Below are 25,917 nucleotides of genomic sequence, written 5' to 3'. Positions count from 1 at the left end.
CATCAGAAAAAATGCTTTTTTGTTTTGAAAAAACAAAAATAAAACCTTAAAAAAAAAATCACATGCCAAATACCTTGGGGTGTCCTCTAGTTAGAGGTACCAGGTGTTCAGTGCTACATATGGAAGTCTCTATTGTGGGAGGCACTTTCACTTTTTTTTTTTACTTTTACTTTTGAAATAATTATAGATTCACAAGAAGTTGCAAAGATAATATGGAGAAATCTCATGTAATCTTCACCCCATCCCCCAGCTGTTACATGGCAGATAAAATCAAAACCAGAAATTTGAAATTGGTGCAATGTTTTTGTCTGGCTCTATGTCCTTTTATCATATGTGTAGATTTGTATAACCGTCACCTCAATCAGGATATAAAACTGTTCATATCTCCTTCCTGCTATACCCTCTTACAGTCACACCCTCCTTCCCCTTCCCTAGCTCCTGTCAACCACTGGTTTGTTTGCCATCTGTATATCTGTCATTTCCACAATGTTATATAAATGGAATCATACAGCATGTGACCTTTGATGTTTTCACTCAGCACAACACCCTTGAGAGTCATCCAGATTGCTGCATGTGTCAGTAGTCTGCCTCTTTTTATTCTGAGTAGTATGCCATGGTATGGATGTATCACATTATGTATCAAGGGACATTTATCTGTTGGGGGACATTTTGTTTGTTTCTAGATTTTGGCTGTTACCATTAAACCTAATGTGAACACTCATGTACAGGTTGTTGTGCAGACATAACATTTTATTTCTCTGGGATAAATGCCCAAAAATGTAATTGCTGAGTTGAATGTATGGTAAGTATATGATTAGTTTTTTAAAAAGCTGACAAACTACTTTCCAGAGTTTCTCTACCATTTCACTTTCCTGTCGGTAGTGTATAGGTGGTTCAGTTTCTCTGTGTCCTCACCAGCACTTGGTGTTGTCACTGTTTTTTTTTTAACTGTTCCAGTAGGTGTGTAGTGATATTTCACTGTGATCTTAGTTGGCATTTCCCAGTAGCTTATGATGTTGAACATCTTTTTGTGTGCTTATTTGCCATCCATATATCCTATTCAGTAAGATTTGTCTTCATGTGTTTTGCTTCTTTTCTTTCTTATTTTTTAAAAGATTTATTTATTATTTATTTATTTATTTTTGGCTGCATTGGGTCTTCATTGCTGCGCAAAGGCTTTCTCTAGTTGTGGCAAGCGGGGGCTACTCTGTCGTGGTATGCATGTTCTAGGTGTGCAGGCTTCAGTAGTTATGGTGTGTGGGCTCAGTAGTTGTGGTTCGCAGGCTCTATAGCACAGGCTCAGTAGTTGTGGTGCACGGGCTTAGTTGCTCCATGGCATGTGGGATCTTCCCGGACCAGGGATCGAACCCATGTCTCCTGCATTGGCAGGCGGATTCTTAACCACTGCGCCACCAGGGAAGTCCCTGCTCATTTTCCAATTGCTTTATTATTTTTATATTGCTGAGTTTTGAGAGTTTGTAAATATATATATTTGAGATAGGAATCCTTTGTCAGATATGTGATCTGTAGCATATCTTTTTTTATCTTCTTGATAGTGCATTTCACAGAGTTTTTAATTTTGATGCAGTCCAGTTTATCAAGTTTTCCTGATATGGGCTGTGCTGTGATGTTGTGTTTTACGCTTCACCTAGACTGTTTCCCAAGATTTTCTCCTGTGTTATCTTCCGAAAGTTTTATAATCCTAGAATTTATACATGAGTCTTTTCCAGTGTCAGTTAATTTTTAATAAGGTGTGAGGATTAGATTGAGTTCTTTCTTTTTGCATATGGATGTCCAATTGTCCCATCACTGTTTGTAGAACAGACTTAATCCTTTCTGGAATTGCTTTTGCATCTTTGTAAAAAATCAGTTGGCTATATTGATGTGTGTCTGTTTATGGGTTCTCTATTCCATCCTCTGGTACCACACAGAGCTATGATTACCGTAGCTATATAATAAGTCCTGAGATTGGGTAGGCTGATTCCCTCCACTTCATTTTTGCTTTTCAGAATTCTTTTAACTGTTCTGATTCCACTTCCTTTCCATGTAAATCTGTCTAAATGTACAACAAAATCTTTCTGGGATTTTGATAGAAATCAGTTTTTTTGGGGGGAGAATTGACATCTTATATTGAGTTTCCAGTCCATGAAAATGGACTATTTAGATACTGTTTAATTTTTTTCACTAGCATTTTGTAGTTTTCAATATGTAAATCCTATATGTGTTTTGTTAGATGCACACTTAAATATTTCTTTTTTTTCAATTTTTATATGTGGTATTTTAAATTTCAATTTCTCCATGTTTATTGATAGTGTATAGAAACATAGCTGATTTTTACATGTTGATCTTGTAGCCTGTGAACTTAACTAAACTCACTCATTAGTTCTATAAGTATTTTTTTTTTTTAAGATTCTTTGGAATATATACTACATAGACAATCATGTCATCTACAAATAGAGTTTTATTTCTTCCTTTGTAGTCTGTATACCTTCTGTTGCCTTGCCTTACTTCCCTGGTTAGAACTTAATGTTTTATTGAATAGCAATGGTGCCTTATTCCTGATTTTAGGAGGAATGCATTCAGTTTTTCCACACTAAGTATGATGTTAGTTATAGGTTTTTTTGTAGATATTCTTTGTCAAGTTGAAGAAGTTCCTTCCTTTTTTAGTTTCCTGAGAGTATTTATCATCAATGGGTGTTGGATTTTGTCAAATACCTTTTCTGCATCAGTTGATTTGGTCATGTGATTTTTTTTTGTTTAATCTATTAATATGGTAGATTACATTGATTTTTGAAGTTTGAACCAGCCTTGCATCCCTGGAATAAAATCTCACTATGTTGTGGCATATAATTCTTTTTATTTATTGCTGAATTCTGTGCTTGCTAATATTTATTAGGCGTTTTTGCATCTGTATTCATGAAGGATATTGATCTTTAGTTTTCTTTTTTGGTAGTCTGTTTTATTTTGTTATCAGGTCATACTGGCTTTATATGAATAAGTTTGGGAAGTGTTCTGTGCTCTTGTATTTTCTAGAAGATACTGTGTAGAAGTGATGTTAATTTTTCTTTAATCCTTTGGTAGACATTTCCGGTGAAACTATCTGGGCCTGCCTGGAAATTTCCTTTTAGGGATATTTTAAATTACAGATTCTGTTTTCTTCATAGTTATAGAACTATTCATTCTGTTTCATATTGAATGGGTTGTGATATTTTATACTTTTTGAGGAATTGGTCCTTTTCATTTATGTAAGTTGCCTAATTTATGTGTGTAGCTCTGTCATTTTGGTCCATACACACTTATATTTTCTTGGTGGGATAACTCTGTTATCATTATGTAATGTCCCTCTCTGTTTCTGATAATTTTCTTCAGTCTTATGTCTACTCTGATATTAATATAGCTACTCCTGCTTGCTTTTTATTAGTGTTTGCATAATATCTCTTTTCCCATCTTTTTTCTTTCAACATACATATTACATTTGAAGTGAGTTTCTTGTAGACAGCATATAGTTGGATCATCCCCTCACCTGCCCATCTGACAAATCTCTATCTTGTAATTGGTATATTTAGGTCATTTGCATTTTTTATAGTATAAGTTTAAGGTATACTATATGTTACTTTGATACCTTTATATATTGTAAATGATTGTCAATGTAGCAATATTTATTACATTACATAAATACAGTATGATATTCATTATACAGTGGATTAGATCTTGAGGCTTATTTAATACTTGTTACAAGTTTGTACCCCTTAAACACCATCACTCTTATCCTTCCCCATAGGCCATTTACATATAATGTAATTTTTTTTATAATGTAATTTTGATATGCTAAGTATGCCAAGTATTTTTCGTTTTCCTTTGGTTCTGTTTTTCATTTCTCTGTTTTTTTTTTCTGTGTTCTTTTAGTTAAGCTTTTTGTGAGTTACTAGAACATGTTTTATTTTATTTATTTATTTTTTATTATTTATTTTCATTTATTTATTTATTTATTTTTGGCTGCACTGTGCCGCTGTGGGACCTTAGTTCCTGGACCAGGTATCTAACTAACACAGGCCCTTAGCAGAGAAAGTGCAGGGTCCTAACCACTGGACCGCCAGGGAATTCCCATAGAGCATTTTTTAGAATTACATTTTGATTTATCTGTAATGTTTCGAGTATCTCTTGATATTACTATTTTAGGGGTTGCTCTAGTTATTACATTATATGTTATACACATTTTTCAAAGTCAAGTGTTCACATTTTGCCAGGTCCAGTGAAGTGTCAAACCATTAGCTCTAAATTCCTTTTTTCTCTTTTATTTTATGGTATGATTGTTTTAAGTATTTCTTTTACATGTATTGAGAACCGTATTAGATGGTGTTATAAATTTTGCTGTAGATATCAAACTTATTAGAAAAATCAAGATGTGATTTTTTATTATATTAACATTTACATGTATTCTGCTCTGACCATATTTTCTTACCTCCTAATATTTCAAGATTTCTTCTTTTATTATTTACTCTCTGTTTAGTGAACTGCCTTTTGTCATTCTCTTAGGATAGATCTGCTGGCAACAAATTCTGTTTTCCTTCATCTGAGAATGTCTCAATTTCGTCTTTGTTTCTGAAGAATATTTTCACTAGTATAGAATTCCGAGTTGACATTTCTTTCAGCACTTGGTAAATCAGTGCTATTTCCTTTGGCGCTCCTGATTTCTGATGAGAAATCTGCTATCATTCGAATTTCCACTCCCCCGCCCCCCCCATAAGTAGTGCATTGTTTCCAGCTACTTTCTTTGTCTTTAGTTTTCAGGAGTTTGACTGTGATGTGTATATTTGGGGATTTATCTTATTTGGTGTTCATTCAGTTTCTTGAATACATAGGTTTATGTTTCTTGCTAAATTTGGGAAATTTTAGGCTATTGTTTCTGGAATATTTTTTTAGCCCCATTCTCTTTCTCTTCTGAAACTGATGACAGATGTTAGGTGTCCCACATGTCTCAGAGTTTTTGTTCATTTTTTTTCTTACCTGCTTTTTCTCTCTTCTAATTGGGTAATTTCTACTCTGTATTCATGTTCATTGATTATTTGCCATCTCTGTTTTTGAGTCCATTTATTGAATAATTTATTAGGTTTTTTTTTTCTTTTTTTTTTTATTAGTTTTTTATTTTTAAAATTTTCATTTGGTTATTCTTCATATTATATCTTTATGTAGTTTTTCCTGAGATTTTTCTGGTTTTGTGGAGACTTCCTGTTTTTTTTAATGTATTTCAAAAGTGTTCTTAATTGCTTATTGAAATCTTTTAATGATAGCTGCTTTAAAATCCTTCCTAGGTAATTCCAACATCTTTGTCATCTTGGTGTTGGTCTCTTTTGCCTTTTCTCACTCAGTTTGAGATCTTCCAGGTTTTTGGTATGAAGAATAATTTTTTATCAAACTCTGGTTGTTTTAAATATTATGTGTAAGTCTTGCATTTTAGCAGACTTCCTCCTAATGTTCCTCTGGTTGGTGAAGAGGAGGGCGTCTGCTTTGTTCCTTCCAGGTAAAGGTGGAAGTCCAGGTTGTCTACTAGGTCCCAGTTGACCCTTGCTCATTGTCAGTACTGAGAGGGCTGGGATTTCAGGTCCTTCTCTAGGTCTCTGTTGACACCAGCCTGCCTGGGAGTTGGAGGGAGTTGCTGCTCCCCACTAACCTTCACTGATACTGTGGTTACTGATAAGAGGTTGTGAAAGTATTGCTCTCCACTGGGTCTCTGTTGATCCAGGACAGGAAGGGGCACCTTGTTTCTGCTGGGCAGAGATGGGAGTTCTGGCTCCCTGCATGGTCTCCACTGACACTGTGGTATGGGACTGGGGGTGGCCTGTTTCCATCTGGCAGGGGGTGAAATTCCCAGCTTCCCACTGGGCCTTCCCTGGCACTATTTGGAATGCGGGTGGGAGAGAGCCTTTCTCCATACTTGACTTTGCTGGTGGGAGTAATAGCCACAGCTATTTTTGTGTTGTTTGGCTGGAGTGGCGCAGTTATTGCCTAAAAGTGGTCTCTTTAGCTAGATTGCTTTTTTCCTGCCTAGGTTCTTTGGGTAGAGACAGCAGGCTTTCCTTGAAGCAGCCAAAAGTCTGCACATAGTGGCATTTCTTGGTTGCTGCATCTATGTTATTCAGTCTAGGATGTAAGAGGCAAAAAGAAAACCCAGGGATCTCGCTGTGTGTCCTTCTTAGGGTCGTGAGGTCCGTAGATAGTCGACTGCCTTCTCTCCACCTTTCAGAGTCTCCTTGTATTTGCTGTATCTATCATGTCCAGGGTTTCCAGTTGTACTTGGCAGGAAGAATAGGGAAAACAATATCTGCATCTATTCTGTCTCCCAAAAGCATAAATCCCGTCTTCTGCTTTTGTAAGATGGTTTAGATCTGCCTATGTATTTGCTAGGCCACAGCTCCCTGTTCTCCCCTGTGCATAGCCTTTGTCACATAATGACAATAATTGTAATTGTTTGTAAACATGTCTGCCCTATCACCACCTGTGAGCTCATAAAGACGGCCAAGGCCTTTTGTTTCTATATTTCCCAGTATCTAGTAGTCCTTTACTTGGTCAGTGGAGGCAGTCCACTGCCCATTTCTGGCAATACCCTTTCATAGGCGTGTCCTGCTGGAAAACCACCAGTCACCTGCTCAGACCCCCCAATATCCTCAGTCTTTTATATTTCCCTGCCATGAACTGCTGGAAATTGGGCTTGGGAGAGGTTTGCTGCTAGGCTGGCTTCACCAAGAGAAAATTGACTTTGGATGAATCTCATTTATCACCTGGTCCAAACTGATCATTTTAGAGATGAACAAAGCAAGGCCTACAGTAGTTAGATGACTTACTGAGGGTCAGGTTAAGGGTACAGCTGAATTGAAATTGGCATCTCTGGCAAGTCCAGTTCTCTTTTTTGTTGTATTTTTCTGTCTTCATTATTTTACAGCCTAAAAGTAGATTCCAGTTGTGGGTTTGTTTTTTTAGAATCTTAAAACAAAGGACATAAGCAAACTGTCTCATGTTCTTTATTTTTTTAATAGACTGTCAAACTTTATTGACTGAAACTTGGAGAACCAATTTTAATGTATTCCCAGTGGTTTCAGAATTGTATTTTTAAAAATTGAGATATAATTGACATGCAATATTATATTAGTTTCAAGTGTACAGCATAATGATCTGTATTTGTATATATTGCAAAATAATCACTGCACTAGGTCTAGTTAACATCTGTCACTATACATAGTAAAGAATTTTTTTTCTTGTGTTGAGAACTTTTAAGATCTGCTCTCTTAGCAACTTTCAAATATGCAGTATAGTGTTACTAACTAGTCACCATGCTATATCCCCATGACATATATTTTATGATTGGAAGTTTGTACTTTTTGACTCCTTCACCCAGTTCGTTCACCACCTCCCCCCTGCCCCCCGCCCCAGCAACCACCAGTCTGTTCTCTGTATCTGTGAGCTTATTTTTTTGTTTTTAAAAAAGTAGATTCCACATACAGTTGAGATCATATGGTATTTGTCTTTGACTTCTTTCGAAAACTCAAAGTCCATCCCTGTTGTTGAAAATGTCAAGATGTCCTTTTTTAATGGCAGAATGATATTCCATTGTATATTTGGACCACATTTTCTTTATCCGTTCGTTGATGAACACTTAGGTTGTTTCCATATCTCAGCTATTGTAAGTAATGCTTCAGTGAACATGGGGATACAGATATCTTTTTGAGTTAGTGTTTTTGTTTCCTTTGGATAAATACCCAGAAGTGGAATTGCTGGATCAACTGGTAGTTCTATTTTTAATTTTTTGAGGAACTTCCTTCCATTACTGTTTTCCATAGTGGAGGCACCACTTTATATTCCTGTCAGCTGTGTTTGTGGGTTCCTTTTTCTCTACATCCTTGCCATCACTTGTTATTTCTTGTCTTTTTAATAATAGCTTTTCTAACAGGTGTGAAGTGATAATTCATTGTGATTTTGATTTGTATTTCCTTGATAATTAGTGATGTTGAGTATCTTTTCATGTGCCTGTTGGCCATCTGTATTTCTTCTTTGGGAAAATGTCTATTCAGTTCTCCTGCCCATTTTTTAATCAGATTGTTTTTTTGCTCTTGAGTCTTCTGAGTTCCTTATGTATTTTGGATATTAACTTATCAGATACATGATTTGCAAATATTTTCTCCCATTCAGTAGGTTGCCTTTTCATTTTGTTGATGGTTTCCTTTGCTGTATAGAAGCTTTTTATTTTATTTCATTTAAAAGAAACTATTTTATTTGGCTATGCTGGGTCTTACTTGCGGCATGTGGGATCTTCATTGCTGAGTGTGGGATCTTTAGTTGCGGCATGTAGACTCTTAGTTGCAGCATGCATATGGGATATAGTTCCCAGACCAGGGATGTGGGATATAGTTCCCAGACCAGGGATTGAACCTGGGCCCACTACATTGGGAGCTCAGCTTAGCCACTGGACCACCAGGGAAGTCCCTGTACAGAAGCTTTTTAGTTTGACATTTGTTTTTGCTTTTGTTCCCTTTGTTTTTGGAGTCAGATCCAAAAAATCATGATTGTGACCGGTGTCAAGAAGCTTTATCACCTATGTTTTTTTCTAGGAGATTTATGGTTTCAGGTCTTACATCTTTAATCCATTTTGAGTTAATTTCTGCATATGGTATAAGATAGTGGTCTGATTTCATTCTTTTTTTTTTTTATATGTTTATTTATTTTATTGGCTGTGTTGGGTCTTTTTTGCTGTGAGCGGGCTTTCTTTAGTTGCAGTGAGTGGGGGCTACTCTTCGTTGTGGTGCGCAGGCTCCTCATTGCCGTGGCTTCTCTTGTTGTGGAGCACAGGCTCTAGGCGCGTGGACTTCACTAGTTGCAGCACATGGGCTCAATAGTTGTGGCTCACGTGTTCTAAAGCGCAGGCTCAATAGTTGTGGCGCATGGGCTTAGTTGTTCTGTGGCATGTGGGATCTTCCTGGAGCAGGGATTGAACCTGTGTCCCCTGCATTGGCAGGCAGATTCTCAACCACTGAGCCACCTAGGAAGCCCTAGTGTCATTCTTTTGCATGTGGCTGTCTAGTTTTCCCAGCACCATTTATTGAAGAGATTATCCTTTCCTCATTGTATGTTCTTGGCTCTTTTTTTCTAAGTTAATTGACTATATACATGTGGGTTTATTTCTGGGCTCTCTCTTCTGTTCCATTGATCTATGTGTATTTTCTTTTTCCTTTATTTATTTATTTTTTTTAGTGATTAAGGTGCTTTTTCTTTTTTAATGTTTGTTTATTTATCTTATTGGCTGTGTTGGATCTTCATTATTGCACATGAGCTTTCTCTAGTTGTGGCGAGTGGGGGCTACTCTTCATTGTGGTGTGCGGGCTCCTCATGGTGGTGGCCTGTGTTCTTGTGGAGCATGGGCTCTAGGCGCATGGGCTTCAGTAGTTGCAGCACATGGGCTCAATAGTTGTGGCTCACAGGCTCTAGAGCACAGGCTCAATAGTTGTGGCGTGGCATGTGGTATCTTCCTGGGGCACGGATCGAACCCGTGTCCCCTGCATTGGCAGGCGGATTCTTAACCACTGTGCCACCTAGGAAGTCCTATGTGTATGTTTTTATGCCAGTACCATACTGTTGTGATCACTTTGTAGTATAGTTTCAAATCTGGGGGCATGGTGCCTCCAGCTTTATTCTTTTGTCTTTGGCTATTTTGAATTTTTTGTAGTTCCATACAAATTTTACGATTGTCAAAAAATGCCATTAGAAATTTCATAGTGATTGCTTTAAATCTGTAGATTACTTTGGATAGTATGGACATTTTAACTGTTCTTCCAGTTCATTAGCTTGGAATATCTTTTCATTTATTTGTATTTTCAATTTCATCAGTGTCTTATAGTTTTTAATGTACAGGCCTTTCACCTCCTTGGTTAAATTTATTCCTAGGTACTTTTTTATTTTTGCTTTTTAAAAAAAATTTTATTTTATATTAGAATATAGTTGATTTACAATGTTATGTTAGTTTCAGGTGTACAGCAAAGTCATTCAGTTATACATATATCTATTCTTTTTCAGATTCTTTTTCCATATAGGTTATTGCAGAGTATTGAATAAAGTTCCCTGTGCTGTACCAGGTCCTTGTTGATTATCTGTCTTATATATAATAGTGTGTATATGTTAATAATTTATTGTTTTTGATGCAGTTGTAAATGGGATCATTTTCTTAATTTCTCTTTCTGAAAGTTTGGTATTAGTGCGTAGAAGCACAACAGATTTCTGTATATTGATTTCACATCCTGCAACTTTACTGAATTCATTTATTCTTATAGCTTTTTGGTGGAGTCTTTAGGGTTTTCTATACATAATATTTTGTCATCTGTAAATAATGACAGTTTTACTTTTTCCTTTCCAATTTGGATGCCTTTTATTTCCTTTTCTTGTCTAATTGCTCTGACTAGGCCTTCCAATAGTATGTTGAATAGGAGTGGCTAGAGTAGTCATCATTGTCTTGTTCCTGATCTTAAAGAAAAACCTTTTAGCTTTTCACCATTGAGTATGATGCTAGCTATGGGCTTGTCACATATAGCTTTTATTATGTTGAGGTATGTTCTCTTTATACCCACTTTGTTGAGAGTTTTTATTATAAATGGATATTGAGTTTCAAAACTATATTTCTAATGGGCTTATATCTTTTCAGCAGGCATATGGCTATGGTCCATACAGTGGTGCATACCCGCCAGGAACTCAAGTTGTCTATGCTGCAAATGGGCAGGCTTATGCTGTACCCTACCAGTACCCATATGCAGGTAACTCATGCCAGCCTTTCATTCCTTGTTTCTCTTCATTTAGTGAGTAGATCAGTGAAGCCTGAAGAATTTTTATTTCTCGGTATAAAGGTAAGTGAGCTATGTTTCTTCTTGTTATAGACCACAAATCACTCTGCTACTTTAAAAAAAAAGGCATTATATATTTTCACACTGCTTCACAAAGTTAGAGTAGGGTTGATTTTTTAAAACTTCACTATTGTATCCAGATTTGTCCTCAAGAAGAGAATTTGTACTTACTGCAATTCATTTACATTAAGAAGCAACCAAACTAAGAGGCCCATTTTAAGGGATAAGAGGTAATCTTTCTCCTGTTTTTTTCCTCCTGGTAATATCCTTCAAAAATGATCGCTACTGAGGTGATGTTCCATTTTGCAGGTGAAGTAGAGGCCTGGAAGGGCTTGTATTTATTCTGGGCTTTTGATAGGCTCCTTCCATTTTCACCTCACCCGAAACAAACAGGGGTGAGTGACTGGCCTGTGTAGGTAGCATCAAGTCCTAGATGCAGCCTGGGCAAGGGGAGGTCTGCAAGGCAGAGGTGCAAGAAAATGCTGGCCCTGGTGCTGGAGCCTACAGCTAGGGCAAGGGGGACCAGAGCTACGTGGCTGATGGCCTGAAGAGTGAGGCCACTCCCAGACCCCAGTGAGCAGGTGAAGTCAGGCAGGGTCGGGTCACAGTGGGTATGGCACATCAGCGTGACACACAGGAGAGTGAGCTGTGCATAGACTGTAATGGGAACCAGAGCTTGCTGAGAGATCAGAAATCTGAGGGGCTGTGAGCAAACCTAGCACACTGCCTTAACGCAGAAGCAGTGAAAGGAGGGTGTGTTACCAGAAGGGTGAGCAGTCACTGATACTTTTGCCATGGAGAAGCCACGGGGCTGCCACAGGGTCTCTGGATTTGGTCAGCCCCAGACTCAAAGTGTCCTTCTAGTTAGTGGTGGTTACTTTGGTTTCTCATGCGTTAGCACGTAATAAAAGCGAGTTTCTCCAGTTACCTGTTTCTGGAATCTGATGCAGTTCACTCTAGCATAGAGTATGGAGGATTCTGCCTTGCTCAATTTCTTTTTCATGTCAAGTTGAAAACCAATAGAATAATGATGCTAAAGAATGAACTATTTGTCTGTGCTTGTGCTTGTGAAGGGAATTTCTGTACATAGGATTCCATCCTAGCCTTTGACTTTCATCATGAAGAAAGAGGATAGCACTCTCGGGGCAGCCTTAGAGTACTTGCTGCTGAGGGCCTGCTGCAGTCGGTAGGCATTTGCATTTGTGCTGTGCCCAGCCAGCGGTGTGCTTGCTGTGGAAAGCTGCTCAGTTGTGGTTGTCCCAGAGCAGCGTCGTGCTGGTAACCAGGCAGGAGCTCTTAGTCAGCCTTTCTGAGACACTGCGGGCTAATGGAAGGGATGCAGATTTAGATTTTCCAGGGGATCTTTTAGTTAGGTCAGCTTACAGGTTCCTACTGTATTACATTTTACTAGTTGGAGTAGCCTAATTGAAATTTTTTAAATTTCAAGACTGTGATAGCGAATGCTATACAGTTCACCAATTTTGTAGTTTAAACATTACATAAAAAAATCATTTGTTTCTAAGGCCATTACCTGTACTCGATCAGCCTTTAGGTTTATAATGGTCTCACTCTCCTACCCTGTGGCTTTGATTTTTATCCTTCCTCCACCATGTTAGGGGCCTGGGTGTCCCTGAGTGCACACATAGCCCGAGTGCCTGGGTCGGCATGCGCTTACTATCCTCAGCCCCCATGTAGCTCACTTTTTGCCTGTCCATAAAACAGGCATAACAGTAAGCTCAACTCATAAGGTTGTTGTGAGGATTGAGTCAGTACATGTAATGCTTGTAAGACTGTAAGGACTTAGACTGGTAAGATGTTAGCCTTTAGTATCACTGTTGGTTTCACTTCCATTCTTCATCTACACAGACACATCACTATTGGATTAATTTATTGTTTTCCTAGGGTTGAACTGTTACGAGAATAGTGGGTCAAAGAGGAAAGTTAATGCTGTATGTGAGCAATTTTAAAGGTAATTAGCTATTGGACAATATGTTGTGAGATATAGAAGAGAACAAATAATACATTTCCAGTTGCAAACTTTAATTGTGCCAGTAAATTTTAAATGTGTTTAAAGTTTGCTTTTTAGAAGTTTTTCCTCTAACATAAATATTTTTCCTCCTAGAGACATAAGGTTAAAAATGAATAGCAGGTCATGTTAGCAGATTTAAGGTTAATTTAAAAATGGTTTATATGAATGCTAAGAAGCCAATTAACTTCTAGGTGGGTTTTTCCTTTTTAGCTTTCGGTGGGGATTCCTGTCTCTCCCCTTGTCTCTGGGCTGAGCGTCTCCCACGCTCCTCGTCTGCCTGTGTGCACAGTGTGGGGGCTAAAGTGCATGTTGGAGGCAGAGGTTCACAGCTTCATTAGGATTCTGCTCTCTGCAGTGTCAGGGACTTCAGAGCTTGGGAAGCTGAGCAATTTGATTTTCTCTTAGTGCCGTCTTACAAATTGAGGTGTCCTCACTTGGCCCAGTCCAGTCACCTTCGCTTGTGGTGGTGGAGAGCTGGGGAGCACTCACCACAGTCACCTTACCAGTGCTGCAAGGGAGATGAGGCCATAGGAGCAGGGGTGCAGTGCGTGGAGAAACCTCAAGAAGGGTCCCAGTCAAGTGAGCCATCCTTTTGAGTGAATGTTGGACTTCACAAACTGCTCCTCAGGGGTCTGTTTTTCCCTTCTTTTCTAGGACTTTATGGACAACAGCCTGCCAACCAAGTCATCATTCGTGAGCGGTATCGAGACAACGACAGTGACCTGGCGCTGGGCATGCTGGCTGGAGCAGCCACAGGCATGGCCTTAGGGTCTCTGTTTTGGGTCTTTTAGAGTCCTTGGAACCTGGATGTGCATAGCTTCTGATCCCCTGTGTGCAATAATATCATTTGCAGGGCATTTCTCTTTGTTAAAAATGTTTTTAATAATAGTTTTAATAGTTCTTTTGAAAGTAGTGACATCATACCTGTAACTAATCCACATAAGCACCACAGAGAAGGCTTTGGACTGCTGTTTAGCTAAAACGTGGACTATTTGGGGGCACTGGCTCATTCTAGGAGTTTCCTTATGGAACTCTCAGGATACCTTATTTGAACACACCTGTTTTGAAGGGCCATTTTCTTTTTAGAGTTAGGCCTTAGTGCTTAAGGGATAATTTATTTTAGTGTTATGCTAGTAACGGGGTGATATATGAGTGAGTGAGTGAGTGTGGCAAGAATAATTACAGCTTTTTTGGCTTAATGTCAGACTTTGAAACCTCAGACCAGAACTGGCTGCATGTTACTTCAGGAGTTGCAGGCTGGAACCTTCCTGAGGCAATGGTGTGCTATCCCCACAGCCTCTGGGGTTCCGCAGGCTTCCAGCAAAGCTGACTGCTCAGGATGATGGGCGGAATGGCAGTTCCCCCCTTTAAAATGATGTTTTTTCATCATATTCTTACTTGTTTGTTTTTGGTATCAATCCTTGGAAAACATCCCAAATTAGGAGTAGATTTGAATCTCAGCGTTTTAGGGCTTTATCATTTAAAACTTGAAGAAGGCAAAGCAATTACAAGCAAGTGTGTGGAGGTAGATTTTCTTTATTCAGAGGCATTATGTTTCTAGTGTTTGCTTTGAGTATTTTTATTGCCACTTCAGCCTACTTATAGCTTATTTTTCTACTTGCTGAGAAAATAATATTAAGAGATGGTGAGGAAAGTGGAGTGAGAGCCATAGTTACAGTGTTACTGTTTCAGCGGATTGTGCTGCAGTGAAAATCCTTTTTTCCTCCTTTTGAAGGCTGTTAAAGAGCCCGTTTCCTGTCCTGTGCAGGACTGGGGCACTGTGGCTGTCCCCAAGCCCTGGGGTGCCTGGAGCCCTGGTGGTAGCATGGTGGGGGAGACTCGGGTTATAGATGGGAATTGTGGTCTCAGGACATGAATAACCTGCTCAAGATACCACTCCACCCGACCAGGACACCAGCCTTATTTTTATTCCTGACTCAAGTATCACAGAGAAGCTTAAACCATTTAATTTTTAGCCCCAACTATGTGTGAAGCTCTGGATTTCTGTTATTTCTTATTTCTTTATCTGTGTAAATTTTAAGACCTCAGTTATTCCAGTTTTCTGTCCCACATGCTTTAAAAAATGCACATTTACAAAGGCAGTTTAGCACATAGAAGATCTCTTCCCCTATACTCCATGTGGCCCTGTTTTCCATAAAATACACTCCTAGTGGCACAAATTCTGTTTTTATTCTGTGTGGCCGGTTACATGCATAGTCTTTTGTTTCACTGGTCAACCCACTCCATCTCTAAGGCAAGCTTAAATAGATCTATCTCTGTATGAAACCAGATGCCAAATGAACTTTGTGGTGACCACAGGTCTCTTTTCCTAGCCAATTCCACTGTACTTGTTGACACTGGATAGTCTGTTTCCAGCCAAAAAGAAATATACTTGACTGTCATCTCTTCGGATGTTTGACAGTGGTAGGAAGTTGCCAGATGTGATGTGTGACAACACTGGTTTTGATGGTTAAAGGTGTTGCTTTAGTTATTTTACATCATATGTAATAAGAATGGTTTTGTTCAGATGGTAGTCATTATTTAAGCTGTATGCTTAACTTACAAAATACTAAACTCAGTTTTTAATGTTGCATTGGGGTATTAATTTTGAACTTGGAGTTTCTGGAACCACAGATACTGAGTTATGTCCCTGAAATGCCTTTGAAGCAAATGGTTGGTCTCCCTGAGTTCCCCTGGCTTCACTCTGACAGAACGGGGAGAGCTGTGGACTGAAGCTTGGACCCCCATCCCCAGTCCCTGTCCCTAGCGGGGCCAGCCCCATTGGGCAGCTATAATTGAGTTTGGAAATTCACTGTTACTAGTGACTTGATCCTGGGAGGAAATGCATACTTGGTATAAAGGTCAGTCGAGATACTTCATTTCCCTGGCCCCAACTCTCATAGATGGCAGTGCTTAGGTAATCCTAAATCAAGAAGTTAGGTGAGTTGGAAGGAACTTGTTCAGGTTTAGTCAGTATTTTACTTCCACGTGTCCTTTAAATAGTTGGCCGTTGACATTGCGCACACGCCAGTCTGCTTGTTTCTTAGCTCTGTTCTTTTAATTCCTTGAGTTTACTTCAGGGTCTTAGGTATAAAGAGAAGGGAGAGACCAGAGGCTGTGTTTCAGATCATCATCCGTGAAATGGGCCAGACCAAGACGTGAGATCAGGATCTTAGGAGGGGTTTCTGCCATTGAGACAGAATGACCCACGTTTATTTTCTGCATTAATTGTGATCCTTTGTGATCTTTCTTTCTCCTTCCCAAGTTTATGTAGACACTGGCATGGAATGCAGTTCCATTTTTTCCCATTAGGGTTGATCTTTTTTTCTGATTGCTTGCCTGTCTCCAGTATTCTGTTGTGTCCTCAGAACCTTTTTTCCCCTGTATATGCAAATCGTATGTTTATAAGTGAAAATGTTAATACATTAAATGATTGTTAACCTTAAAGCATATTTCATTGACTTCTATTGTTTTTTTTTAATTCCATTTATTGACACTATAAAGATAAAAACAGTTCATGCATCTCTCTCATTCCCCACCCCCTGTCTCTTGCAGCCACCAATCTGTTTTTTGTTTTTTAACTATTTTGTAGTAACAGAGATAGCTTTTTCTGCTGCATCACAGGCAATAAGAATGCCATTTATTGAGCATTCCCTAACTGGTAGGGAATGTATTGTCACATCAGAAAACAGTAACTCATTAAATTCCTGTAGTAACTCAGTAAGGGAGGTATTATCAAAGTTACACTGGATGAAACAGGCTCAGAAGTTAAATTCTTTTCTTGGGAGCACACAGGTAGTAAATATCAGATATAAACAGATTTATATCTGATATTGAAACATATTCTTTTTCCCTGTGCCATTTGCATATGAGAGTAATTTCCACAAGAACATAATGGGTCAGTACTTCTTGGACGACTATTAAAAAACTGATAGTATCTTCCTCAACAGGTCTACTTGGCGGTGTGGGTTCAGTAATTTCTCCAATATGTTTGGGTATACAACTTCATGTTTTTTGTTGTTTTGTTTTAAAAAATGATTAAAAAAAATTTTTTTTTATTTCTGAATTACCTCACTCTCCTTTGGGCCAGCTTTTCTGTTTATCTCACCTGTTGCAGACTTTAATTAAATTGTGATTTGTGGGTTGCCTGTAATAGTTTAAGATTAGGAATCTCATACTAGAAACTCTGGATCTCTTGGTTTCATTTCTTTAGAGAAGAATTCTCTAGTATGTTGCATGAGGACAGTTATTTCTGGATGTGGGGGGGGGTACTCCACATAGACTTTGTAAAAAGCCCTTCTACTTCTCAGCTGGACTTTATTCTCATCTTCTGTCATGCTGGCCCTTGCTGCCTCCGGCTCTTCCCCTCTCCCCCCCCCCAAGTTTTTGAATAGGTTATATATATATATATATACACACACACACAGCTTCAAAATGAATAAAAGAGTCAGTAATGGGTCTTCCATGTGCCCATTTCCTATCTTCTCTTTGCTTAACCACTCATAGTGGCTTATTTATCCTTCATGAGTTTTTCTTCAAGAATATATAAACTAGTACAAAGATAAATTCTTATTTTTCTTCCTTTTTTACAAAAAAGGGTAGTATATAACCAGTGGAACTCATTCCTTTTAGTCGCAGGATCCTTTCACAGTACTAAATTTTTGAGGCCTGCCAGGAGCTCTTTAAGGTGAGTTATACATCTATCATTATTTACCATATTAAATAGAAAATAAAATTGAGAAATTTGAAAACTTTCTTAAGAAATGATAAACATTGTATTTTAAAAACAGATTTTATAAAAAACATTTTCCAATACAAAATCAGTGAGGCAGAGTGTTTTCACATTTGAAAAAATCTAGCATCTGGCTTAATAGCTGGGTTTGCCTATCCGCTTATACATTCAGTCTGTTGTTACTTGTTTTTTGGTTGAAGTATAGAAATAAATATGGCCTCACATAGATACATAGTTGGAAAGGGAGGACCTTGCAGACCCTCACAAAGGGTCTTGGGCACCCTCAGGGGTCCTTGGATCATACCTTGAAAACTGCTGATATATGCTGTTTTATCCTTTTTTTTTTTTTTTTTTTTTCACTTAACATATCTAAGGTGTTTCCATACCAGCACGTAAGGAACTTCCCCATTCATTTTATCTGTCCTGTAATTTATCTAGTACCCTTTTACTTGTTGCTAAGAATGCTATAGTGAAGGCTGTTGTACAGAAGTGACTCATTCCAGTGTGGGGCTCTTGGAGGTAGGTGTTCTCTTTGATAATGTGTAACTAGTGGATAGCAGGGTTCCCTAGGTAACTGTTTTGAGCGCCTCTGTTAGTCTGAGCCTCCAGGATCACACAGAGACCTGGGGCTGGGAGTTAGACAACTGTATGCACAAAGGCTGACTGCTGTGATAAGCCACCTCAGGAGCTGAAGGCCAGAAGTACTACTGCTCAGGTCTGTGTCCTCTGTGGATTGCATGGGAGGGAGACTTCTGCTCCAGGTAGTCTTTTGGAGATCGCAGCTGCTTCTGTCCGGTGCCTTGGAGTCCTCAGGGAGCTTCTGCATCCTGCTGGAAGAGAAAGATGAAGACACACCCCACCTCCCTCCATGCTTGGCAGTGGTGCTCAAGCTTCTGCTCTCATTCCAGTGGTGAGAGCTAGTCATGTGGCCCTAGTGTCCTGCAGGGGGCTTGGGAGGTGTAGTCTGAGCTCAGGAAGAAGTCACCCTGGCCACAGCTGCTGATGAGCCACAGGAAATGGTAAATACTGATGGTCAACTGTCTTCCACACTCAGTGGAAGTCAGGTTTCTATTAATCCTCATTTGCACAGCATTCACGATTACTAAAGTGGGTAGTTGCAAATTACATGTAAGTTGTTGGTTCATATAGCACAGATGTCATTTGGTCACAGAGTTTTTTTGTTGCTCAACTATTTCCCTGCTTACCAGCTGATGGGCAGGTTTGCACCTAGACAAAGACATTCACCCTTTCCAGCAAGGAGTATAGTCATTCCGTCCGTCTTTTCTTTAATATGTTAAATTTGTTCATTCTGTCACATGTTCCCTGAGCATCATGGCTCCTGATGATTTCCACTCCCCACTTGGCTGTGAGTCACACACTCTTGCCTGTTGCTGGGTGGCTTCCGGGGGCTCCTCCCCCACTGGGAAGAATAAACCTCCCTGCCTCACTTGGGATGTGGGGTGTGGCGTCCTCCAGCTCAGGAACATTGAGGTCCAAACTGATGCCCAGGTGCTGATGAGAAATGCATACTCCAGGAACTCAAGCCCGGAAAGTCCTGAGGGGGTCCAGGAGGGTAGGCTGGAGTCTGCACTTCCACCAGCCCCCAGGGATTCTGTCCAGCCTTGACTCTTCCCCTGGTCCTAGCTACCCCAAGCCCTACCCGTCTCCAACACTTCTCCCTTCCTCTCAGCTCCGCCAGGTGCATCTCCCTCCCGCACTCGCGGTGCCTGCTGACAGCCGAGGAAGCCTCTTTCCCCTTCCAGCTCAGCACTGTGATGAGAGGGACGACACAGTGGGACACAGTCGGGGATAGGAGTCTGGTACTGGCTTTGCATGTCTGGCATTTTCTCTGCCTGGCTGGTAGGAAATCAGATCAGAAGTGCTTCCCCCCTGGGCCCCAGGAGGGCTGGTGACTCTGTGTCCTCCAGATGACATTCCTCAAACAGGGTCATCCCCCAGTGGGCAGTGAGCCTGGGGTGCTCTTGAGTAGCCTCTCAGGCAGGGCCTGCCTGGTTCTTTCAGTTACCTGTCAGAGGCCAGGTGAGCAACTCCTGGGCACAGGGAATGTGTTCTGGGTGCAGTGGGAGGCTGAGGCCTAGGGTCCCGCAGGGAGGTGTCCTGGGCAGTGTGCCATGGAGGCTGTTCATCCTAGTTTTCAGGAGCTGCCTCACCTGTGCAGGTAGACATGGCAGGTACAAGGAAGGGCAGACCGTGACGGCTTCACAGACATGCAGGAGGGACCACAGGGAGGCCTTGGGCCAGTGCTTTGGGAACGTAGAGAGCATGGGCTCCAAGTCTCAGCTGCTTCTTCCATAAAGTAGGCATAATAACGAGAGCCCTGCTCTGGAGGACACAGCCTGAGCACAGCCATCCTTCCTCTTCCACTCCGCTCCTAGACAGCAGTTCCCTAGTGCTCCCAGGCACCAGCAGCCCCAGGAGTCTATCAGAAATGCAGATCCTCTGGCACAGCCCGGACTCTTGAGTCACCAACCAGCCCTCTAGTTGATTCCACTGCAAGTTCATATCTTGAGAATCACTGATCCAGAATAGACCCCCTTTCTCCCGCCCTCTCCCTTCCTTTCCTCCTCCCTACCCCCCTTCCTTCTCTCCCTGTTGGGAGCAGCTGCACTTCATCCTTGCCACAGCTGGTTCTGAGAGTCACCACTGGGTGTCAGAGCAGCCCCAGGAATGTCCCTGCTGTCACACCTGCTCCCAGCCCCACCCCAGTCCCTGCTGTGTCTCCCAGGGCTTCCCAGACTTAGCCCAGAAGAAGAGGGGGTGCTTAGATCAGGGTCTGATTGCAGAGTCCCAGAGCCCTGGACCTGTGTTCCTGCTCCCTCACCACTGGCTTGGTCTGGGGCGCCTGCTCCATGGCTCTGCCTCTGATGTTTCTGGCCTGAGAAGGGGTCTCAAATGAGGTCCTGAGAGGCTAAAAGACCTGCCTGAGGTCACCCCTGAACCTCTGTCAGGATGAGGGCTTTGTCCTGTCCTTTCCTAACTGCTCAGGGCGAATCGTCTGGGCGCCAAGGTGATCCATCTGGCAGCACCCACGTGGTGGGGACCAGGGCAGCCCCCTTCACTGTGTAGGCTGTCATGAGAGGTGTGTGGGGTATAGTCAAACCCCACTCCTGCCAAATTGTGTCTCACTCCTCCTCCTCCCTCCACAAGGCTTCTCCGACCTCCCTGTTTTGGGCCCCTCTGTGAGCCTTGGTCAGGGCCCCAGGGTGCACAGGAGCTTCCACGCAGTTGGGCCTCCCTTCCCTACCCTCCTGCTGTGCCAGTACTGAGGTGGACCCTGGGCTGCCTGTCTCAGGCCCCGACCCGCCTCCTTCCTCCACATGGCCTCGTGGGCATCGGGCCTCCTCCTGAACCCCACCCTCCAGGCTTTGCCCACACTCCCTGCCAGGCTCGACCCACTCAGAGACCACCCTCCCATGTGCTCAGCACACCTCTGGGCCCTGCTCAGTGCCAGGCACAGGCATGAGGGTGGACAGAGTGGCTGCCTTGTGGAGCCAGTGAGAACTCAGCACCCACCCTGCCGCAGTGGGTGCTCGCCGAGTGCTGGGAGGGGCTGCCAGGAACCTGTTCCAAACCAGGAACAGGGGTGACAAGGCCCACAGGCAGGACAGGCTGGGAGAGGGTGGGAACAGAGGCTGGGTCAGAGCCACGGTGGCCGTAGAGGGACAGATGACTTGGAGGCCATGGCAGCTGTGGTGAGTGGGGTGTGGGCCAACCCTTGGGTAATTGGACACGCGTTGTCAAGGAGCCTTGGCAGGACTTGCTGAGGGTCGGCTGGAGGGTGGAGGGAAGTGGTTTCTGATGGAGCTCCTGGGCTGCTGTCCCCGAGGACTTGGGTTAGGGCTGGGGCAGAGAGGTGGGAGCGTGACATGCAAGAGGTGATTTCTCCTAAATGGCCTGGTGGTTATGTCTTGAAGTCAGGACAGAGGTCTGGGCACAGGAGTGGTATTTAAGGCCTGAAGCTGGTGAGCAGGGAGCAGAGGCTGGCTCACGACTGACCGACCAGGGTGAGGGAGGAAGAGGGCCGAAAGCATGGTGGGTGTGTGCAGAAAGCAGATAGGCTGTGGAGGGTGCAGTCAGTGGTGTGGTCAGGGCAGGTGGCAATAGAGGGTGGACACTGGGTTTGGCAAGTAGAGGTCATCAGTATTTTAACATGCTTCAGTGAAAAATGGGGAGGATGGTAGTGGGTTTGGGCAGGGCCTGCACACAGGCCCCCCACACCCTCCTGAGCTTTCCCTCCCCAAGCCCCTTGCAGCAGGAGCCTGGCCTCAGGCATGAGAGGTACCAGCCGGCTCCAAAGCTCCTCTTCCTCCCTGGGGATTAAGCCTCTGCGCGCACCTGGTGACGAGGCTGAGCATCTTGGACGGTGAAGTGGGCTCCATCTACTTTGAGACCCTCGCCAAGGGGCCTGTGGCACATGAGAAGGACGAGCAGTCCAGGTGGGCACATCTTGGCCTCAGGGGGCTACACGTGGACACGCTCAGCTGCGCACACACAGAAGGGCTGTGTGTGCTCTCCAGACAGCATCCTCTAGGTGTTCTCCACATCTAAAACTGGAGGTGGTTACCAATGTGATAGTCACCCGCTGCCAGGTTCAAGTCTGGCCCTGAGTTGTACCCACTCTGTGAGTGTCTGGGCCAGGCAGTTGCTGGTTCCCGTGTGTCACATGTCCTTGGGTCTGTAAGAGAAGCCTGATCACCAGTGCAGGGAGGTGAGTGCCTACTCCTTGGGGGCCAGAAAGGAGAGCCCAGCTGTCTCCTTTCTTCCCCTCCTCCCTTCCTGAGCCTCAGCAACCTCTTTTGTAAAATGGGGACATGGCAGCAGTTGCCCCAGGGAGGTGCTCAGCTTGTGGAGGTAACACACAGGAGGCCCTCTTTAATAGTGCCCAGCACGGGTGCGCGCCCTGTGTGCTGGTCCTAGGACTGTTTTCAGAGGCGAGGACACTGAAGCCTAGGAGGGCAACCCAGCAGGGGCTCCTGCGACTGTCCTCTCGCCCAGAAATGGGTTCCAGCACGCTCTTGTGGCTGGTGTGGAGCTAGGTGCTCAGCAATGGTGGAATTCACTAATAATATTCTGTTCAATGTTCAGGTTGGAAAGTAACATCTTATTAGACCAACACTTGGGCCTTCTATAAGGGAGTGGCATCAGCTTGCCCTGGGCTGAAGCCTCGGCCAGTGTAGACTGACTGCCCAGTTTTTCCAGGCCACACCCTGAAGCAGCAGGACCCCTGGTGCCAAGTAATGGGAAAGGCCTCTGGTCCAGTAGCTGTGGAGTCCTCAGGCACTGCAGAGTCTTCCCATTTCCCACAGGGTTCAGGCTGAACACCTTCTCAGCACTGGACTGCCCCAGGCCTCCCTTCTCTTCACCTACAAGGGGCTTCTGACCTCGGGTCCTTTGCACTCACTGTTCCCCCTGTATGGACACTGTTCTCTGCCCCAGTGTCCCCCACCACACTTCACTCTTTGCACATGCTGTTCCTCCCCTGTGGACACTGTTCCCTGCTCCAGTGTCCCCCATCCCCCCAACCACACTTCACTCTGCACATGCTGTTCCTTCCCCATGGGCATTTTTCCCTGCCCCAGTGTCCCTCCACTCTACTTCACTCCTTTGCACACACTGTCTTCCCAGCATGGACATCGCTCCATGCCCAATGTCCTCCCACTCCCTTCCCCATTCTGCACCCCTGACAGTACACATCTGCACCCCAGTTAGTGCTAGCTCATCCTTCAACTCTCAGCCAAAGGAGAAGTTCCCTTCTTTCTAAGGGAAGTAGCTACCTCCTGACCTTGCAGACAGGCCTCTCATTTCTTTGATGGTGCCTTCCTTTTCTTCACCACTTCTCAGTGGCTCCTTCTTCCATATGTGAATATTTGTGTAATTACCTAATCAGGGCCATCAATCAGAGAGTGTCATGTGCTTCTGTTCCTAGTCTAACTACAGGCCTCCTGTGGCACCTGGAGAAGGGGAGGTGCTGACGAATGACCTTCCATTGTTTATGTCTCAACTTCTCCCTGTCACTTGCAAGGGGAAGCTGCCAGAGAGATACAAGAGCCCAACAGGACACTGAGGCACCCTGAGGAAATTTGAAGAAGACTGCATGATAAGATCTCTTTGGGACCCCTTTCATGAGGACTGCCCACTTGGAGGCTTGGTCCCCACAGTGCCAGACTCTTGTGTGGTCTGAGTTTCTTCCATGCCCACTGCGTGGCCCCCTTCCAGTCTCAGAATAGCTGAACTGCCCCCAAGGGGAAGCCAATCTCTGCTTTCTAATAGGAAAGTTTACTTATATTTAAAGGATTTACTTCTACCATTTGCCTATTTGTTTTCTCTGTATCTTACATATATTTTGGTCCTCCATTGTTTGTGTGTGTGTGGTGTGTGTGTGTGGTGTGTGTGTGTGTGTTTGTGTGTGTGTTTAGTTGATTTTTTTTGTAGTGTACATTTTGATTCCCTTCTTTTCTGTATAATTTTTAGTTATTTTTAAGTGATTACCTTGGGGATTGCAATTAACAGTTGTTTCAATTAAACATATTTTGTATGAGTAATATCAGCTTAGGATCAACAATGTAGAAATACTGTGCTTGCATACCCTTCCATCCCTTACCCTTTATATCATTATTGTCACAGATTACATCTTTTTTTTTTTTAATATTTATTTGGTTGTGCTGGGTCTTAGTTGTGGCTGATGGGCTTCTTAGTTGTGGCATGTGAACTCTTAGTTGTGGCATGGATGTGGGATCTACTTCCCTGACTAGTGATTGAACCCGGGCCCCCTGCATTGAGAGCATGGAGTCTTAACCACTGTGCCACCAGGGAAGTCCCCAGATTACATCTTTATACATTATTTTCCCACTGACATTGATTTATAATTATTGCTTCACTTATTTGCCTTTTAAATCATATAGGAAAAAGGAGTTACAAACCTAAAAACAATAACATCAGCCTTTATATTTACCTATGTAGTCATCTTTGCCATTGTTCTTTATTTTTTCTAACTTTGAGTTAATGTCTAGGGTCTTGTCATTTCAGCATGAAGGACTCAGCATCTCTTTTAGGGTAGGTCTACTGGTAATTCACTCCCTCAGTTTTTGTTAATCTGGAAATGTCTTGATTTCTCTTTCATTTTTGAAAGATGGTTTTGCTGGATATAGAATTATTGGTTGACAGTTCTTTTCTTTTAGGACTTTAAACATGCCATCCCACATCTTCTGGCCTCCATGGTACTAATGGAAAGAAAACTGTTAATCTTACTGAAAATCTCTTGTACATGATGAGTCTGTTCTCTCTTGTTGCATTAAACATTCTCTATGTTTGGGCTTTGATAATTTACTACAGTGTGTACTGGTGTGGATATCTTATCCAACTTGGTATTTGTTGAGCGTCTTGAATGTGTATATGCACGTGTTCCATCAGCTTTGGGGAGTTTTTGGCTATTATTTCTTAAGAATTATTTTTGCCCCTTTTTGTTCTGTTCTGTCTTCTCCTGGAACTCTATTATGTGTATGTTGGTATTTCTGATGGCATTCTACAAGTCCCTCAGGCTTATTAATTGCTCTCCATTCTTTTTTCTTTCTGTTCCTTACACTGAATAATTTCAGTTGCTTTATCCCCAGGTTCATTGATCCTTTCTTCTGCCTGCTCAAATCTGCTGTTGAATACCTCTAGTGATTTTCATTTCGGCTATTGTGCTTTTCACTTGCAGAATTTTGTTTTGGTTCCTTTTCATAATTTTATCTGTTTGTTGATATTCTCATTTTGCTCACATAGTTTATTGATTTCCTTTAGTCCTTTCCCATGGTTTCCTTTAAGTGATTGAGCATATTTAAGACAGTTTATTTAATGTCTAGCTAATATTTCCAGTGTCTGGGCTTTCTCAGGGATGGTTTCTGTCAAATAGTTACTTTCCTGTGAATGGACTTTTCCTTTGTATGGTCTGTAATTTTGTTGTTGTTGTTGTTGACAGCTGGGCATTCTGAATATTATAATGTGTTTACTCTGGAAATTTGATTCTTCCACTCATTAAGGATTGCTGAGTTTAGCTTGTTGAAGGCAGACTGTCATTTAGTGACTTCTAAATATACACAAATGTGAATATATACACATATATATGAAGAAACTAAATGGAAGTAAGGAAGCACATTTCATTTCAAATGGTAAAATGTTGATACCTATAAATCATAAGTATACATCCTTACTTCCTTTTACTTCTATTTACTTTCCCTATTTAAAAATATTAATATTTTTGATATCAGATTGTT

General features: G+C 42.1%; 1 protein-coding gene across 3 annotated transcripts in view; it reads left to right on the top strand.

The window, feature by feature from the left end:
• The window catches only part of PLEKHB2 (pleckstrin homology domain containing B2), a 53,100-nt gene extending 36,739 nt beyond the window's left edge, over nucleotides 1-16,361 (top strand). For 2 of the 3 annotated variants that reach the window (XM_057746353.1, XM_057746354.1), the window contains exons 7-8: nucleotides 10,685-10,793; nucleotides 13,564-16,361. In XM_057746353.1, coding sequence (XP_057602336.1) covers nucleotides 10,685-10,793; nucleotides 13,564-13,700 — 246 coding nt within the window. In that variant the 3' untranslated portion in view covers nucleotides 13,701-16,361. The remainder of the gene's footprint in view (nucleotides 1-10,684; nucleotides 10,794-13,563) is intronic. The other variant, XM_057746355.1, reaches the window with a different exon arrangement.
• Nucleotides 16,362-25,917: the final 9,556 nt, after the last annotated feature.

The sequence above is a fragment of the Hippopotamus amphibius genome, chromosome 8 (assembly GCF_030028045.1).
Source record: "Hippopotamus amphibius kiboko isolate mHipAmp2 chromosome 8, mHipAmp2.hap2, whole genome shotgun sequence".
Lineage (NCBI taxonomy): Eukaryota > Metazoa > Chordata > Mammalia > Artiodactyla > Hippopotamidae > Hippopotamus > Hippopotamus amphibius.
Note: the sequence above shows the minus strand (reverse complement) of the source record. Positions and strands in the feature narration are given on the sequence as shown.